Below are 19,152 nucleotides of genomic sequence, written 5' to 3'. Positions count from 1 at the left end.
TACTAGATTGGCTCATATTTGGAGATTTGCTACACACCTCAAGATTTCGAAAAAAGGGGACGTGTGCATGAAAATTTATTGTTAGCTTCCATCATTAGGTAGTTAGGGGTGTGGGGCAATACCCTTGCAATATGTACAGCAGCATAAGGCATCATAGCAAGTTGAGACAATAAGTTGCACAACCTAATCGTATAATGTAAGGATGACACACGGCCTGGCCGTGAGAAACGTGTTTCTGCTCACGCATTATGAGCATGTAAAATCCTATGACCATGTTGACGTTAAGACCTGATTTTTCACGATGACAGTTAGATTTCTATTTAGACTATGAATTATAATTGTAATTAGTTGTGGTTATATTATAATGATGGGAAATGAGCATAATTGTACTTTGAGACTCTTGGAGCTCTAGCTTAAAAAAAAATGCATTTCTAGAAATCCGTGTAAAATCTGCGTCCTCTATTCCCTTATTTTGATGTGTATGGTCATAATTTCACAACAGATTGAACTATAAGGGTCTTGATTCTCCGTTCCATGGAGAAATGTAGGCAGAAAGAAATTTCAAACTCTTTCCCAAATCCAATTTTCAAGTCCTCTTTTTATTTTTTATTTTTTCCCTTTTAATTGTTTCTTTGTTTAATCCTCTTTATTGTGTTTTCTTTGGAACTCTTTTCCTTTGTAGTTGTTCAAGTTTAGTTCATTGTCGTTCTGGATTAGCAGAAATTTGGGAAAGAAAACTGAGGAAGAATAAGAGAATCAGTGAAGAAACATAGCCTTGAGCTCATTTTGATTTATAGCTTCCACAAGTCTCTTCACAGTCTTGACGAAATCATTTACAAAGGTATCAGCAAACTCACTTCAAAGGATGTTTTAATTTAGAAAAATTTTGTTGGGGGTTTCGAATGACTTGATTTAAGCTACCCAACAAGATGTCGCCAGTTCATCCCTCCTAGGTTGTAATCTCAATCATTAGCAGTGAGATTAAGGTAACTGGCAAATTTGGATATGTAGTTTTGTATTATTCACTTTGTATGTGGAAGTCTATTGTGTAATCCACCAAACATGTGACAGGAGCACATTCTCAACTAGTCTTGTAATGAAAACATTAGGATTGAGGATTTTTGTTAAGCCATTATATCTTTGTGCATCCCTTAATTACTCGGCCAAATATTAAATTTATCATTCCTCAATTACTCAGCCTTAATTGCATATTGTTAAATGCCTTACCAATCTTTGTGCATCTCCATGTTTTACTAATCATGTCAAGATCACCCAATAGGAGTTTCCAACTCTCTTCAGGTACAGGCCTTGATAAGCAACAAATTTATAAAAATAACTCCTTATAGAAAAAAAAATAACGGTAGGATTCTAGTCTGATTATAACCCAAAACTATCACATGATCCAGTCTTTGCGTTATAGAAAAGCCACATTGAAAGATAAAATCCTTTGCAGCAAGTATTATGGATTCAAACGATGTCAACATCTATCATCTCCTCCTCCAGCCCTTCCACATCCACATTCTCGTCTTTGCCCTTGTACTGATAGTCAAGGGAAAAACAGCTCAACATCAGGTACAAGAAAAGGAAACAGATGCACAGCAATTAGCCATATCTTAAAAGTAATACTAGCAAGAGAATTCAATTTCAGATAATGGTAGATTGCATTTTGATAATGTTACTAGAACAGATCTACATATCCAAGTCAACTTTGGTGCAAATCTGAACTGAGAATGCAAGCAAGAACCAATGCAAATACTATGATCAATAACTGAACCAACCTGCGAATAATTACTCTGAGGGAATGGAGGAGGCGGAGGAAGGAGAAATGGTACCCTTCTGACCCCATAAGTAGTGGCTCCTTTATCAATTTCCACTGAAGTAGTTTCAACCACCTCAATGTTCTCCTCCACTTCAATCTCCACTAATTCATCAATTGCATGAGCAGCCATGCTGGTTGATGGTGCTGAAAGGCCCAAGCCTGAGCCCTTTGGCTGAACAATCAATCAATCATGCAAACAGCTGAATAGTTAATGGATTTCAACAGAGCTGAATACTTTCTTAATGTATTCAACAGATGCAATGATGAATAGTGAAAGCAATCTCTAGCAATCCTCTCTCTCTCTCTCTTTCTTCCTCGTGTCCACACAGACAGAACATAGAAGTTTTAGATGCTCCTCATATATTTTATTTATTAACAGGTTGATGCAGGAAATACTAGGGATTTTAGTACTAATTTTAGGAATATATATACATATAACTAGAGTTATGTTTTCTTTTAGGATTTTGTGTGATTTGTAATTCCTAATGAGGTGTTTGGTATAAAGTTAACAAGGGACAATTATTACCTTGTAACTTTTAACCTCTCTTATTAATATTGTTCAGATGCTTAAAGAGGCTAAGTTAATTTTTAACCTAGTTAATATTTATCCCCTATTTATAGGCTAACTATTAACCTTGGGGGGCTAGGTTTACAATTTGCCTCTTTAGGGGTTAAAACTTACCGGAGAGACACATAACACTCAATTTTTAAACCTTATACTAAATGCATCTTAATTGTATTTGATTTAGGGATTCGTAATATCCTAATGTAATTAGGATTACAAATACTCTACATATAGGCCTAAGTCTCTACATATTTGGCAGATCTTATTATAACAATTGGTGATTGCTTTGGACTTGATAAAGTGAACAAGTGTTTCTCTTCCAATTAAGAACGTGTTTCTCCATCCTTATAGATTTGTTTCATTCTTTCCACATTATTCTACTAGTTCTACATCAATTTGGTATCCAAGCCAAACTCCAACCTTCTGTTTTTTTAGCTTTGAAAATTTCCAAGTCCCTTGCAAGTTTGACTCTCGCATTTCTTTTCTGCTGGGCTCTTTCTCGCAACAAGCTTCCTTGCTGCCACCACAAGCCCACAACTTTCTGAACCTTGAACCACCATCCACCAATGCTAAACCACCAAAAACCTCTAAGCGACTTCTACAATACATTTTCAGTCACCTAATGTTGCCCAAAAGTAGAAATCCAATAGGCTCACCTTTCGACCCAAGTTGTGACCCGACTGGAAGTAAATGTAATCTACTGGCAGCCAATAAGCATCTCTCTGCTGTCTATAGTTATTAAAGGCATAAGATGCATTAAAGTAGAAAGGAGTCCTAGGCATGGTTTTAAATAACAACCATGACATTACGTAATGGCCATTATTTAAAAATATTTTGACTTATCATTACCGTTACTACCATTATCTAAAGGTTTTTTGAAATTGCAAGCGTAAAGGCTGTTATAGTTGTTATCTTTCCAGCTGAGAATCTTTGGCTTTTGTTTACCTCTTTCACATGAAATGAAGTAGAGACAACCTTTTTTTTGAGCAGAAAACTATCTTAGCTCTTTCATTTTAGCACCTTTTCATTTTCTTTCTAAGCAACTAAGTTATTTTTGGTCAACTCTCTCAATTTTCTCCACAACCACCTCAAGTGAAATCCTTCATTTCTCTACAAAATTTTGAGCTCAAGAGCATAGATTATCAAATAGACAAGGTGTATTGAAGTAAAGGAGTAAAGGGTGAGTTATTGTTTATTTTTTCTAATGTTTAGCTATCTTTTGAATCACTTTTAGGTAAATATGTAAATAATTAAAAAATAATATCAAAGAAAGTTTTAGGCCCCAATAATATTTTGAGTATAAATTGATTAATACTATCTACTTAGTTATTTTGGTTTTAAATTGATTGATAATACTAATGATGTATAAAAATGATGGATTTAATATCTTTATTTGATATATTTATGTTCATTATTTAGTTGCATATCTTTGTTTTAGTTATGTTTGCGAATATTTATTCATTTCGTGAACTTTGCAAAATTTTCAAAAAAATTTGCATAGCAATAAATGCACACCTAGATGAGGTGAGGCTTAAAAAATTAAAATTAAAGTCAAAATCAAATAATCATAGACATAACCCTATTTAATCAAACTTGTCAAAATAACCAATATATAAAGTATTAATAAGCATAGAAAAATACAAAAATGAATATAGACTTCACCATTCATAATATTTTTTTTCCTTTTTAAGATAACACTATAAGAACTTGTTAGAAAATAAAATAAATATAAATTTTGGACATTCATAAACAAACTCCAGATTTTTTTATATCCACAAACAAACTCAAATTGCATTGTTAGTGTTGTTAAAAAAAGGGGGTGAGAAGGAAGCAATTTTAGATAACATAGAAACAGAAGACCTAAATAACATGTTAGTGGTTCATTTTTTTTAGAAACAGCAGCAAATAATCAAAATATAGATGATCTAAATAGCATGTTAGTGTCTTTTTGAAGGGAGGGGGGGGGGGGTAGCGCTCTCAAAACAATCATGAAATAAAGGACCCAAGCAGCATTTTTAGGTAGTGTTTAAAACAAAACATGACAATTTTAGATAAATCAGAAACAGATAAGAGTCCAACAAGCAATCAACATGAGAGAGAGATAATGAGAGAAGATTGAAAACAAGGCATGAGGTGGGGGATAAAAGGAGCACAAATGTTGAAAATGGAAATGCGGACAATGTGCAATCTTGGTTATGGGGGTTTGGTAAGATTTTGGTGTCTCTTTATCATCGACAACCCTAATTTTGACAACTTTTTGATGCTTCAACACCAAATTCAAGTAGATCAACAAATTCCAAGTCTAATGGTGTTAGAGATGGAAATAAATAAGGTGACTCTTTTTAGAGCCTTGAGCCTAGAACAAGGCGCATGCCCAGGTGCATAAGGCAAGCGCCTGTTAAAAGATCACCTAACTTTCTCCTATAGAGGCCTTAGGGTTGGAGCCTTGCGAGCCTTGAGCCTAAGGCGCGCCTTTAATAACACTACTGCTATTGAAACCACATCCACCAATAGCCTAAACACAATGAATTAGGTAAAGATCAACCAGACTTCATTTGATTTCACATTACCACCGTGTGCTTGATTTCACAAGATTCTACACCCAAGTAGCACCACGTCATTGGCCGGCTCAAGTGCCTCTTAGCCACCACTTCAATATCACATCCACAACAAGGCCAAGTCAACGCCACATCAACAAAATTTTGGTAGGACCCTTCCTAATTTTAACACAATTTTGATTTTGACATCCATTTTGGGTAAAAATGAGTATTTAAGGCTAGTAAGAGCTTTGAAATTGCGTTTTTTGACACTATGTTGTGGATTGACATTGAAAGACTCCAAAACAAGTATATGCATGTCATTGGATAGACAGAAATGGTGGTGAACATGACTTATATTACAAAGTATGTTATATAAATATCAAGTTATCAAACAAATTTTATGAATTATGGAGAGAACTAGAAGCATGGAAGAAAGAATAACTGTTTCAAATGAAAGCAGAGTTTGATCTGCGATATGAAGCATTGTTAAATTGAAAGCTTAGCTTGATGAAACATCAAAAGTTGTTAAAGATAGGCAAGAACTTAAACACAAATAAGCAAAGCAACTTGAACCTAAAATTGAAGATAAAGAGCAGCTTGAATCAAAAGCTTTGATTGTTGAGCCTTCAGATCTTGAAAAACAAGAAGATAAGGTTGAGTTGGATACGTTCGTATAACCTATTCTAGAGAGAGAAGCTAAAGGTGATGAGAATGAGCACGCCAATCTTGATGAATCTTAGGGCAAGTAGAAGATCAAACTCTCGAATTCCTAGTGAATTAAAAAGCCTTTCAATTGTTATTTTCATTTATTTTATCCATTCTAATATTTCCAAAGATGTGAAGAAACAAACAACATTGTTTTCTTGTTCTACATCATAAGTCCAACTAAGCAAACATAATAATTGCCCCTATAAGGAGGAGCGGAGAGCACGTGTGCGCGCGCGCAGAGGGGGGGTGTTGGTGGGTGGGGGTGAACAAAGAAGAAAAGGTGCAGTTATAACCTACCAAACATTAGGACATAGTGGTGCTGCAATATTACAAGAGTTTTAGAACAACCAACTCTAGATTTGTTGACACCACATTGCATTTCCAAACAAACTTTGTGATGTGTTAATAATATTATAAGACATTTAAAATGTGAACCACAACTTGTGCCTTCCTATACTCCTGGCAACAGTTCTCACTTGTTGCTTTACCAAGGTAATCTTATATTTTTAACAGTGAAGGTCTTGATGTCATGAACTCATGATGAAAATATATATGCAAAACACAAAGAAAGCTTGCTATTTGTACCACAAATTGATGAAAACCGCACCACCACTTGATAGCAAAACAAGATCTCTCATAGAAAAAGGAAAAAAAAAAAAAGGAGGGGGTAGAAAAAGAGAGAGAGAACCTTATCTGCAGAGGGCATGCTTGCAGAAACATTATGTCCTCTCTTTTGTTTGCTTCCATTTGTTGTAGGCTGATGACCATCATTCCCACTCTCCACCATCTCAACTTCCTTGCATGCATTCAATTGAGAAAGCTTCCCCAGTCTTGTAGTCTCAATATGATATCCTCCACCATGGGTCAAATTTGCTAAAATTGCAAAGATGTTAGCCAAGGAATGGCAAGGGCCATTATGAAGCAGAATTTAGAAGTGATGACCAAGCATTGAAGTGAATCTCTAATGACACAATGCCAAACCATAGCATAATGTAATGACCAATTATCTACATGATTTAGAAAATAGTAGAATAAAGTAAAAGGAAGATCCCATTGACGAAGTCTTTCTAGTCATTCATAAGTTTCACATTCATGTTATTTAACTATTAGTTATGTATCTTACAAGCATTCGTTAGTGCCAATGCTATTAACAAGTAATAGTTTAGTAGCCATAGATCTTTTTCAAGTTTAGCCTCTTATTACTTTTCACAAAGTGATTGTATTTGGCCTTTTCTAGTCAAAATAATAAAGTTTCTAAGTTTCTATTGGGAGTCCAAAGTCTAATTAGGATTAGGATTGTTGAACATCAATATTACACATAATCTATCAAATTTTAATTTAGTAAATGATAGAGATTTTCAGAAAATTTTGAAATACCTATGACACAATTGCCTTCATAGGTGTGATGGCTCAGGAAACTTAGGTATGATTTCAAGTGAAGGTATTCTTTTTTAGGAAACATTGATATGTATTTGTCAAGGGTTTTATTGAGTGCGATAGCCAATTAGCCATAATTATGACTACATTTTTTTCTTATTTTTTGATGAAACAAATTGCAGGTAGAATATAATTTTGAGGGTTTTTTTTTTTTTTTTTTTTTTGTGTACGCTCATTCTGTAATATATGTTTTGCTCTCTTTTGACACTACTTGGATTTATATGATTATCTTCACAAATTAAAAAAATTAGGGATCAATTTATTATTTAGTACTCAAATAAGTACCATCACAGTATTCCAATACCTAAAATGTAACTCTGTTATCCACCCATTAAGTACTTAAATCTAGAATTTCTCAAACTGTAATCACACTTGCTATCTGTCCCTTGTTTCAGGTTCTGTAATGCTTCACAATGTTCTCACAAAGGAAGAGGTACTTTGGCTAAGGAAAGGGAGAAGATGAATATGCTATTGCAAAGATAAATTTTTCTACGAATACCCAGGATCTTAAAAAACTTTATATACTTTAACCCAGTTGAGAACAATCGATACCAAGGAAATTTGAGAATAATTAAGCACGCAAGTAAGTATAATGAGCTAACCATGCAGTAGATGTTAAATAAGATGGAAAGCTCCTTATTGCTTGATTCAAGAATAGGCAAAGATTGGAAATTCAAAAGTCTATGATTTGTGACTAATATGACCTTGAAGATGCAGTAAGCTTATTTCAGAAAAGAAAACAAAGAAAAGACTGAACCGCCACAATATAACTTAAACAAATATAAACATTTAACTCAACTATAGCTAGAAAAGACTGATAAGATCCCAAATATGCCTTGTATTGAATCTAAGACCTTTTAAAAAAAATAAAAACAGTTATCTGACAAGGCAAAAAGAAATAACATTAAAGGGCAGCTAGGAGTTGCCAAACTGTATGAAGTAAAAAAAATCACTTGCAAGACCAAAAGTCAAAGGAGTGCAAAAATGCTTGTATATCGAAACATTGCTCGCTCAACTCAACTATAGCCTTAAGCCCACACTAATTGAGTTCAGCTATGTGAATCCATTTCCTTCCAGTTAGTTTTGGGCTGCATCTTCAAAAACATCTCAGAATGCTAGATCATTTCTTACTACTTCCTCCCACATCTTAGACCTACCCCTTGCTTTCTTTTCACCAACAACTTCAATGTGTTCAACCTTCCATACTTGTGCATTTATTGGTCTATGATGCACATATCTAAACTATCTCAATTTGCCTTTTCTCAACTTTTCCTCAACTAGTGTCATTTCTACTTTCCTACTAATGAATTTATATTTATTCCTTATAAGTCTATCCTCCATGTTGGAATTGATGAGATTTTTTCTTAATTCATGGGATATGTCTCATATTAAAGAATCTCATGATTAAGAGAAAATCATGTAATTGATTAGCAAAATCAATGGCTTGATTAAAGTTTATGTAAAGGAGAGATTTATGGTTATTAATAGGATGCCATATATATCTTGTATCTTCCATTATAAATATGAAATATTATGTATTATGTAAACACAAAAGTGAATGAAATGTAGCCCTTTTGAGATTGCGTCTGTGAACATAAGCTCTCGGTAGCCAATGCATGTAGATCCTTCTGATATTATTTTCTCCCATCTTTTTTATCATTCTAAATTTCAACATGGTATCAAAGCCTAGGGTTTGAGTCCCAAAGCTATTTTTCTCTCATATTCTTTTTCTTCATCATAGCTTAAGGTTTTGAGTCCCAAAGCTATTTTTCTCTCAAATTCTCCTTCTGCATAGATCAGAGCCTAGGAATTTAGTCCCTTCTCTAAAATTCTTTTTTCTATTTTTCTCCTAAGTTTCTAGAAAAGAAATGGATCGAGAAGTACACATATTTAGACCACCATAGCAAGATATCATTCAAGTCTCACCACCCACCTAGACCAAAGCACCAACTGCCAATGAGGTCATTGCTAGAAGCCCATTGCCGGAGACGGTGCAACCAACTTTTTAAAAAAAAAAAAAAAGGAAGAAAAGAAAAGGAAGCAAGCTTGATGATAGATCCATAACTTTAGCAAAAATCTCATCAAGGGGAGAGTGTTGGAATTGATAAGATTTTCCCTTAACTCGTGGGATATGTCTCATATTGAATAATCACATGACCATAGTTACCAGACTCACTAAAACCTCCTGAGCTCCACGATATGATTTGTGCGTCCTAATTTGCAAGATGTTTGTGTCCCAATTCGCTAGGGTGCGCGATCGGAGTCGCCAAAATGAGTGAACCATAAATCCTCAAAAATTACAGGAAAAGATTGTGAGGATTTAAGAAGAAGAAGAGGAGGAAGAAGCCAAGAAGAAGATGAAGAATAGCAAATCATAAAAAAATTATAGTTAAAGATGGCAAGATCCAGAGAGGAGAAGCCCAGAACAACATGAACAGCAAAAGAAGACGTCAAAACCAAGAAAAATAAATGTAAAGAGAGAAGTCTATAAATGACTGATCTAATTATTAAACATTTAAACTACACCTAGCACATTTTACCCAATAAAAATAAAAAAAATAAAAAAAAAAATTATAGCTGGCACATATAAAAAAATAACTATGTAGTTATTTATAGTGCCACTTTAATATTTATAATGTTAATAAAGATATATACTCATTAAATATTATTCTTTTATCACCGTGGCATGTTAATTTTTTTTAAAATTTCTATGTTACTTTTTTAAAATTAATCTGTTTAATCATATTAATATTTTTAAGAATGAAATGTATCATTAAATTTTTCTTTTTGTCTATTGTAATTATTAAACCTATTAGATATTGAACTTTTAGAATTTTTAAAATTAAATTAAAAAAATACAAAGTAACAAATTGTAAGCAATAAAAAAGATTATTAATTTTCACTCAACGAGCTCAAGATATTATTTAAACGTACTACGTCCCGAAAGAGCTAACCGATTAAACCTACTCCGAAAGTACCCAATATATAACTAAAAAGAGTATCATGTTCCCGTTCCCGTAGGTAACTATGCACATGACTATGAGAAAATCATGTAACTGATTAACAAATTAATGGCTTGATTTAAAGCTTATATAAAGGAGTAACTTATGGCATATTAATATGATGTCATATATATCTTGTATCTTTGATTATAAATATAAAGTCTTATGTACTATGTAAACATATAAGTGAATGAAAAGTAACCCTTTTAAGGTTTTATATCTGTGGATGTAGGCTCTCAGATGTTTAACCATGTAAATCCTTCTCTTATTATTTTCTCCTATCTTTCCTATGATCCTAATTTCAACATTCCACAACTACATTCTGCCAAACCAAAATTCAAAATGTTTAATATCCAAAACTTTATCATTGAGAAAAAGCTTCTTCTGCCCTAAAGCATCTTCTATTTTTTTTCCCTCTATACCAATGAAGAAGAAATAGAGAACAAAACTAAAGCTTTTTTTTTCCCCTTCTTGCACAATTACATTATTTTATTTACTAAAACACAACAAAGATTTATTGTTCTAGTAATAGCATTTAGACTATTTTATCCCTTATTTTTTATGATAAGACATTCTACCCTCAATAACTACAAAACAAATCATTTTCTTCGTATCAAAGAGTATGTATTTCTTTGCAACAGAATTGGTGTCATGCTATTTTTGGACCATTACAATTTTTTTTTTTTTTAATTCTAAAGGCATGACAGTTTTTTCTTTTTACCAATGCCAAATTACTTTTTTTTTTTATTTTCTTTTGCAGTTAAATATAAATTTAAAATATTTTACACTAATGTCATTAAAAAAAGTACAATTAAAACATAACTGAATTAATCTCACATATCAAGAAAATACATATTAAAAATTGTACAAACAATCTAACCCATATATCAAAAACTCAACTTTGAGTTACTATTCCAATAACAATACCATAAAACTTATAATATGTTTTTCCCCCTTTCTTGATTGGTTGAACCCTCTCAAGTTCTATGTTAAGTTTTTTTTCTTTTTCAATATTTAATTTTAAAATTTTATCTTATTTTAATTGTTTTTAACTATTAAATAATTAAATTTATCTTAATCACCACACACATTATTCTTTTAGAATAATTTAAAGTGACTTTATTTATAATAAAATACATTTTACTTAATAAACTAACATTATAAATTAAGAAAATATACCAAAAAAAATAAACTATGAAGAATATAGGAATTTGGAACAATTTTTTTCTATAACAAAATTGTCTCTAATTGTTCACTTTAGCCTATTAACTTATAAAATCATAGCACAAAAAATTTTTTTAGTCATCATATATAAATGTATTTTGCATGTATGAGAGAGAACTAACTAAATGGTTTTAACAATAAATTATAAATAATAATTTTGTTAAATATATATAATTTCATTTATTAATAATAATATAAAAACTTTGATAACGCATTCATACTAAATTTGTTTCTCCTTGATTTCTAATTGATTTCTTCACCATACATGTTTTTCAAAATATCTTAAGAATTCAAATGACAAATAACCATGGAAAGATGCACTAGCATGAAAATTTTGGAATTTTGGAATGCAACTAATGAACATGAGGTTTCACATATGCTACCTCAAGGATCTTTACCAAGTTGAAAGACGAGGCAAATCATGTTACTAATTACCTCATCTTAAAACATAGCAACTTCTCACATTGAAGGTTATTGGAAGATTATATCATTAAATAAAGCTCAATTATTCCAAGAAGAAACCAAATTTGGAAGACAAGAAACCCAGTTTTGGGGGGGGGGGGGGGGGGGGGCTGCGCAGCGGCTAAAAGCATTTCCTCACAAAATGGAAAAAGCAGTTTTACAACCTTTCTTCAGTTACATAGATAGCCTTCCAACTCTATGTTAAGAAGGGGGCACCAATATATTGATAAATATGCAGATGTGATATAAGTTCTATCTCACTCTGGGCCAAGGTAGTCTCTTAAGTGCTAGCTTAACTACTAGGGATGTGCACCAGTCAATTTGGTTAAGTTTGGTCTCACAACCACCAAAACCAAAATGATCAAATTAGTAGGAGAGGAAATCAAACCTATTCGATCCAGTTTGTCAGTTTCTCAGCATTAAAACAATTAACAAATGGCAAGAACATTGCTGGTCTTCACCAATGTAATAATAATAATCCTTCGTTTGATATTCAATGCTCATATTCTCATCCTTGAACATTGAAAAAAAAACAACGTATACCGAACAACTACCCAGATTAGAAAAACAATTAGTAAATCACAAGAAAATTACAACACAAAACAGCAATAAACAAGCAAATTACTTCTCAAAACACTGAAACACAAGCAAATGCGAAAGAGTAGTTTGCATAAAGGACAAATTGAGAAGAAAATTTTAAGAATAAAGTTTAGAGACTAATTGTCTTAGAGACTTGAGATGAGGCTGAGAGTGGCAGATACCAGAGACATAGAGAGAGACAAAGGAGACAGTGGTGAGAAGCAACAAGTTAGAGGCAAATGCAAGGGGTGGTCAAGAGTCCATTCATGTGACAAAGAGAGCCATGGGAAAGAAGATGACCAATGGTTGTCTCAGTTAACGAGAGGCTGGCATATGGAAGCCGGGTGAGAAGTTGGTAGTGCAGGATAGAGACTAGAGACATAGGGGCAATTGTCCAAGATAAAGAGAGGCAAGGAGCAAATGCAGGGCTGGCCTTTTTTTTTTGTTTTTTTGGTTTGTGGGGGGGGGGGTGGGGGTTGTGGTGGATGGTGTTGCGGTTGGGTTTGGTCTATGAGTAACAAGGAGACAGGAATGAGGAGATGAGGAAGTGAGGAGCAAGGAAGGTGAAGGTAAGTCCGATGTAAGAAGGGGAGAGACAATTAGGGTGTCGGGCCCTCTTTGTTTAATTGGAAAAAAAAAAAAGAAAAAAAATGCACACACACATTTCTAAGATACAATTTTACATAATTTATATTTAATTTAGTTCGGTTTGATTTCCTCAGTTTTCTCAGTGTTAATACCAAACCAAACTGATATAATCTAATATTTATTCTATAGACTATAAAATAGAACTGAACTGATCAACTACAAAACCCAAAATAAGAATTGTCAGTTCAGTTTTATGTTTTCAGTTTAAATCAAATTCTGCACACCCCAGCAGCGCAAATAGCAATGAAACTTATCTACAATTTATGATTTTTGTAGGGTGCTTGTGGAATCATATTGTTGGCTTCTCAACCTTGATTTAATTTATTACAAAGAAAGAAAACTCAAAATGTAGGGACTGATCAAATGCTGAACGTTCCAAAATTCCAGAAGCATATCGAAGAAATTATCACCTTTTGTTGATTCTTCAACAGTATCACATTTAACAAGCAGACCTTTCTTGCCAGGGAAATGATTATTATGCACCTCATTCGGTGGGCAGACAGTATGATAACCAGGAGCCTCTCCATCACTGACAATATTGATGCTTGAATCCTCTTCATTTCCACCATTTATGGTAGTGTCAGAGCCAAGGTGATCTCCCAACCTCTGAAGACGAACTTGTGACCTATGCATTTCCATGAATAAACAGAATTATGAAAAACACTCAACGCCAACATGCTGCTAAATTAGAGAAACTGACAATGACAAAAATTATCAAAACAGACAAAATATATGTAGGAACTAGTGAAATATCACAACAAGAACTTACTTTTTCAAATCCTCTTGAACCCGCACATACCGCTTATATGTCTTGACAAACTTCTTGATTTTTGAAACATTCCTAGAAATTTCAACAACAAAGAGTGAAGGGGTTTATATATATATATATATAAAGAAAAACTCCCATCTGCAGAGAATACTAAACAGATTACATACCAATGGACAAAAAAAGGGAAAATTATGTTATCACATTCATGACTACCTTCTATATTCCTCTTTTTCTTTCGACAATTGAAAATCAAGCTCCAGAACTCTGGAAGTTAGAATATTGGCTTCTTCAACTTTCTCTTCTACTAAGGTCTTCAAAAATAAAAGCATCAAACAACAAAATATAAGCATTGGCTCCACATGAAAACAAGAGAATTAATGCCAAAGTTAGATATAAAACAACAAAATAATATACACCTCAAAACCATTTGAAACAGATGATGACATGACAAAAAATAAAGATATAGAATCATATAACCTAGTAATTCCAACATAAATAACTAATTGATAGGTCAAAAAATATAAAACCAAACAAACTAAATGGAAAAAAGAAGTGCACTCAGAGTCATAACAAAAATAATGACTAATTAGACCAACTGACCTTTAATTGAGATTTCTGTTGATCAAGCACGTCAATCTCTGACTGTGCTTCTATTAGCTGCACATTTTCCAAATAAAATAACTGAAGAATAGAAGTAAAACATTAAGAATTAAGCACACAAAACTCTTCTAACCTGCTTCTTAAGAAAAAATATAGAATCAGTTGATGTGGTTTTTCTTCTTTTAACCCGATCTTCTGCCCCATCTGAACTTTTCAGACTTCTGGATAAATCACTTTGACCATCAAAATGCTGTTTTTTCCTGCGTTTTCTGTCACTGTAAGAGAAAAGGACCGTTATTTTAGTACCCAAATGTGTGTACAACATGGAGATAAAAACAAAAAAAAAAAGAAAAATCAATGATTTATATTTACATGTAGAGAATAAATGCTTATTGAATTGCCAAATTTGCTTCAAAAAACACCTGAAACTTTCTTATTCTCAAACTTATTTTCACATTCGGAAAACAATTGGCTCGCCATACTAAACCAATCACATCATGTTTCCAAAGCTGACCTCTAAAATTGAGTGTCCAGATCAAGAAAACCACCAAAAAAAAAGTATTCTTTATCATCCACACAGCCTAATAACAAATTTGATCCTATGGAAGCATTAACTAGTTAACACACACCCAAGCCAATATGATGGAGAAGGCTCCCAGGCCAGGCTGTTTGTGCCATCAGATAGTTTTGATAAAATAGTTGGCATTGCTTGTCAAGCCCACCAAGGGCTTCCTTTAAATTTTTTTTTCTTTTAAAAATTTAAATGTTAATGTGCCTATAAGAAAATGTCTCTACCATAGTCAGAGAGATATAGCTTTTCCAGCATCGAACTGGTCAGCTTCTAACGAACTTGGAAGGATTGGCGTAGTAATTAAAATATTTTCAATTTCTATTTCACAAAAACAACTCTCACGAGGCCTTTCACTGAAGATCTAGAAACACCTAGGCCTCGTCATGGTTCATGAACCGCCAGAAACCAACGGTTCTAGTTCATGAGGGAGGAGAACTTGGATTGGACCTATGGAAGTTGGTTCAGGCCTGGTTCCAATTCAACTGCACAGAACACAACTCTCACAAGGTTTTTCAGTTAAGATCTAGAAACACCAAGGCGTGGTCATGGTTCATGAACCACCAGACCAGGAACCAATGATTCTGGTTCATGAAAAAGAACTGGGATTGGTCCTCTGGAGGCTGGTTCACGCCTGGATCCAATTCAGTCGCCTTTATTTAAAAATAGAAATAAAAATTTTACATAGATTTGAAAATCTTTTTAACAATGTAGAAGAAATTAAACAATTAACTTAAAATTTTTAATGAAATAATTAAGGGGAAATCTGCATATTTTATTTGAATTTTTTTTAATAATTTTCTAAAAAAAGAAAAGTTTAGTAAAATTTCCATCAATTATGCTACTATTATAATTAATCAAAAAATTTTCCTCAGAGTTTGACCAATTTCCTCTAATTATGTTAATTTCTTTTTTTTTTTTAATTCTGGTTAGGAATCGACCAGGACTGCTGGTTCTGGTACAGTTCAGCGCGGAAGAGGGGGGGGGGGGGGGGGGGTGGTGTTCCAGGATGGTTATGGGCCCAAACTGGTTCGCGGCCAGGGTTAGGAACATGCACCTTTGCAGTTCAAAAAGAATGGATGATAGTATCATACATCACCACAACACAAATGTGTTGGGAAAGAAATACCAAAAGAACCTCAAATAAATTCATGCATCACCACAACGCAAATGTGTTGAGAAAGGAAATACCAAAAGAACCTCAAATAAATTGGTAACATCAAAATATTCATTTGAACATACCTGTTTTTCTCAATGGACCTGGAAGGGCTAGATCCTGAAACAAATAGTCAAATACAGAGAAAGAGAGAGTAAAAAATAAGGGATAATTACAAGTTCAGAATAAAATTAAACTGGACCTTAAATTGGATTCTAACTGTCCTTGAATGTTTGTGTTAATGCATCCAAAACTTAAAGAGAAGAAAAGTACATATAACCAAGGAGGACAAGTGCACAATTCAGTTAATCCATAGACAAGAAATGATAACAGAGAAAGTGACTACATGAGTAAAATATGTGGCTAAGATATAAGGATGCAATTTCTGACCATGAAATGTATGCCGGCTTCTTGTATTTCTTCCTGGAGAAATTCTACGCTGTGGAGAAAGCCTCTTGTCAAGCTTATCCCTCAAGTCACCACCTCGATGGTCCCGCTTACCTGCATTAAGAAGGAAAAGAATTTCCAGTACAGCAGATTGGTCATTAACTTTCTATATATCTTCCTATAGCTGCAGGCATAGAACCCATAAATGGCAATGAGGCTAAGCTTACCATCACATGGAACAACAAGAGTAACATAACAATGAACAGTAATAGTGCCTGCTTGCCAATTCCAAAGGGACCATGAAACTATCCCCTCATGTAATGAACAGAAACAGAAACTTCACCATATAACACTGGAAGAACCATTTGAATATCAAAGTAGAATGGGATAAGAATAGTTGATATACTCCATCTTCTTGTTGATCAGTAAGACAAGCAATACAATTGAATACTAAAGATTTCTCCCTGGAGCCATATTGAGAAATAATATGCAAAAAGAATTGGTTTCTTCGGGAAATAACTCGCATAAAAACTGCGTAATTCCTTCTTTTAAGAAATTCCTCCACAATGTCATTCAAGGAGAAGAAGTGTAAACAATGTGGACACATGGCCTCCATCAGTATATATTGTTGAATATATTAGTGATAACATTTGAGGATTTCAACAAACCTCCCAGTGATCTCAATATCACCAAAGAACATGAAGTCCATGAAACCTACTACTGATCCTTCATCAAATAGTTGGAGCTTGGCAGGTATAGTAAGATAGATAAGGATAAAGATCACCACGATATATACCAAAACCAGCATTATCAAAAGAATGAACCCCGTGAGTCGATATCTTCTTTCATAAATTAGAAAGCCACACTGCAGATATAATGCAACTCATATATCCAGAAGGCATTTGGATTGCATCTCCAGTCACTACATCAATAAATCACTGAATCTCCTCATACACATTTCATAGATCACATGTATCTGGACATTTCACTCACTCGTCCAAAATAATTTGGCAAAAGCAAGTATCTATCCAAATAAAATTTCAGATAGAAGAAAACTAACAAATAGACTTAGCAAAAAAAAAAAATCAGAAAAAAGAAAAATAATAAAAAAATTAATTTAAAAAAATAGAGAAACAGCAATATCTTTGTTGCATCAAATGCTCTGATAATAACAAAAATAACAGCACTAACGGAGGCAGATGGATCCTAAAGACACCTCTGGATCAGAAAAATGTAGCAAGAAGTGATCTTCATTTGAATGAACAGACCCCCAAAACATTCAATGTGGAACTATATTGCAGACATGTTTTACAAATAATTAACAAGGAAATATATGGTTAGTCCATTGCATACACAAAATCAAATAAATTAATTCATGTCCAAACCCGCATTAATTGCGACAATCATTTCTCACCTTCAAAACTCATAAAATTCCAAAATCATGGGAAATATATTGAAAATAAAAACAACTGAGGAAGAAAGATTAACAAACCAAACAAAACTCAAGCGAGGAATTGCAGAGATATAAAACTGCTTTCATTGCCAATTGTAGCGGCAGAGGATATATCCAGTATTTCCATAAAATAAAAAATAAAAAATTATCAACCAGGGTATTTGAAGGACGCAAAAAGGAGCTAAATTACCGTTAGAAGAACCCAAAAATTGTCGAAGCTCAACACTTCCATGGGCGAAGGAGCAATTCTGGCGATGACAACGACCCTTTTGATACAATACACATAACTTCGTTTTAAAGAGCTTCCGTTCAACCATTTTCCAAAAACCCAAATATTAAATCAAAGAAAATGGATCTTTCAAGTGATTAACGAAGCGAAACTATAACTAAGAATAGCGGGAGAAACCAATCCCCATTTGGTGGCGCTATAAGAACGCAAATAGAAAAGATTCCTGCACTTTAAAAAGAAGCTGTAGATTGTGAGTTGAAGAAAATAGAAAGGGAAAGAAAAGCAGAAGATTTCATAGCCTGGCAAGCGAAAAATACCTTGATAGTTATGGAGATATGTAGAGAATGGTCAAGCTCAAGGACAGGTGGGTCCTGATACTGCTAAACCGCAACTGGCAAGAGTTGGAAAGTATTCGGCTTCCGGATCACTGAATAAGAGGAAACGTGATTCAGGATGGATGGATTTGCTCAATGGAGGAAACAAGCTCAGCACTTTTCTTTTATGGCCTAGCAGTCAATTTTGGCCAAAATTTACAGAATTGTCCGAGGAAAAATTGTATTTTTTATTGCGTTATCTTACATAAATATTAATTTTTACCCTTGTATTGGGTAATGAAATTTAATTTTTGGAAAAAGGTCAAATCCACCCCAATTTGGATATGATGGCAACGCATAACTAAATTAAGCTCTTTTGTGTCATATATGATGCGCGTGTTTCATTGAAGGGTATGATTCAAAAAATACATGATTCAAAAAGAAATACATGATCTATAATTAGGCGAGAGTTAGTTTACATGTGCTCTTATTATAAGGAAGAAAACAAATAAAAACAAGCAAAACCCAAGTTACTTTACTCTTTGAAATCCCAAATCCCCAATACACAGTTAAAAATCAATTCTGCTTTTCCTCATCGTTGTTAGCATCTCCCTTTTGAAATTGATTGAATATCTTTCAATGGATTGAGCTAGTGAATATTGCAAATGGAGTTTGGTTGAAGATTTTTTGTT

General features: G+C 33.5%; 1 protein-coding gene across 3 annotated transcripts; it reads right to left on the bottom strand.

Moving 5' to 3' along the window:
• Positions 1 to 1,219: 1,219 nt before the first annotated feature.
• LOC110657616 (zinc finger CCCH domain-containing protein 13) lies at positions 1,220 to 18,622 on the bottom strand. 3 transcript variants are annotated; one of them, XM_058150043.1, is made up of 12 exons: positions 18,464 to 18,622; positions 18,108 to 18,369; positions 16,468 to 16,578; positions 16,164 to 16,197; positions 14,487 to 14,628; positions 14,354 to 14,410; positions 13,967 to 14,064; positions 13,754 to 13,825; positions 13,395 to 13,609; positions 6,321 to 6,505; positions 1,779 to 1,991; positions 1,220 to 1,539 (listed from the first exon to the last, which is right to left on the bottom strand). In XM_058150043.1, the coding sequence occupies exons 2-12, from the start codon at positions 18,232 to 18,234 to the stop codon at positions 1,468 to 1,470; spliced, it is 1,326 nt and encodes a 441-aa protein (XP_058006026.1). In that variant the 5' UTR covers positions 18,235 to 18,369; positions 18,464 to 18,622; the 3' UTR covers positions 1,220 to 1,467. The 3 variants fall into 3 exon arrangements, with proteins under 3 accessions (XP_058006026.1, XP_021670585.2, XP_058006027.1); XM_021814893.2 differs by having other exon boundaries at positions 18,108 to 18,374; positions 18,464 to 18,618; XM_058150044.1 differs by lacking the exon at positions 1,779 to 1,991.
• Between the last annotated feature and the right edge of the window lie 530 nt (positions 18,623 to 19,152).

This window comes from Hevea brasiliensis, chromosome 7, assembly GCF_030052815.1.
Source record: "Hevea brasiliensis isolate MT/VB/25A 57/8 chromosome 7, ASM3005281v1, whole genome shotgun sequence".
NCBI classification, from domain to species: Eukaryota; Viridiplantae; Streptophyta; class Magnoliopsida; order Malpighiales; family Euphorbiaceae; genus Hevea; species Hevea brasiliensis.
The sequence above is the reverse complement of the archived record's forward strand: the minus strand, read 5'-3'. Positions and strand labels throughout refer to the sequence as shown.

Bases quoted from the DNA above. Each gene is read 5' to 3' on its own strand.
- LOC110657616 (XM_058150043.1), bottom strand. From the start codon at position 18,234: ATGGTTGAACGGAAGCTCTTTAAAACGAAGTTATGTGTATTGTATCAA. The intron at 16,579-18,107 runs GTAATTTAGCTC...TTCTTAATGCAG, and splicing joins ATTTTTGGGTTCTTCTAACG to GTAAGCGGGACCATCGAGGT. The intron at 1,992-6,320 runs GTTCTCTCTCTC...TTGATTGTTCAG, and splicing joins GCATGCCCTCTGCAGATAAG to CCAAAGGGCTCAGGCTTGGG.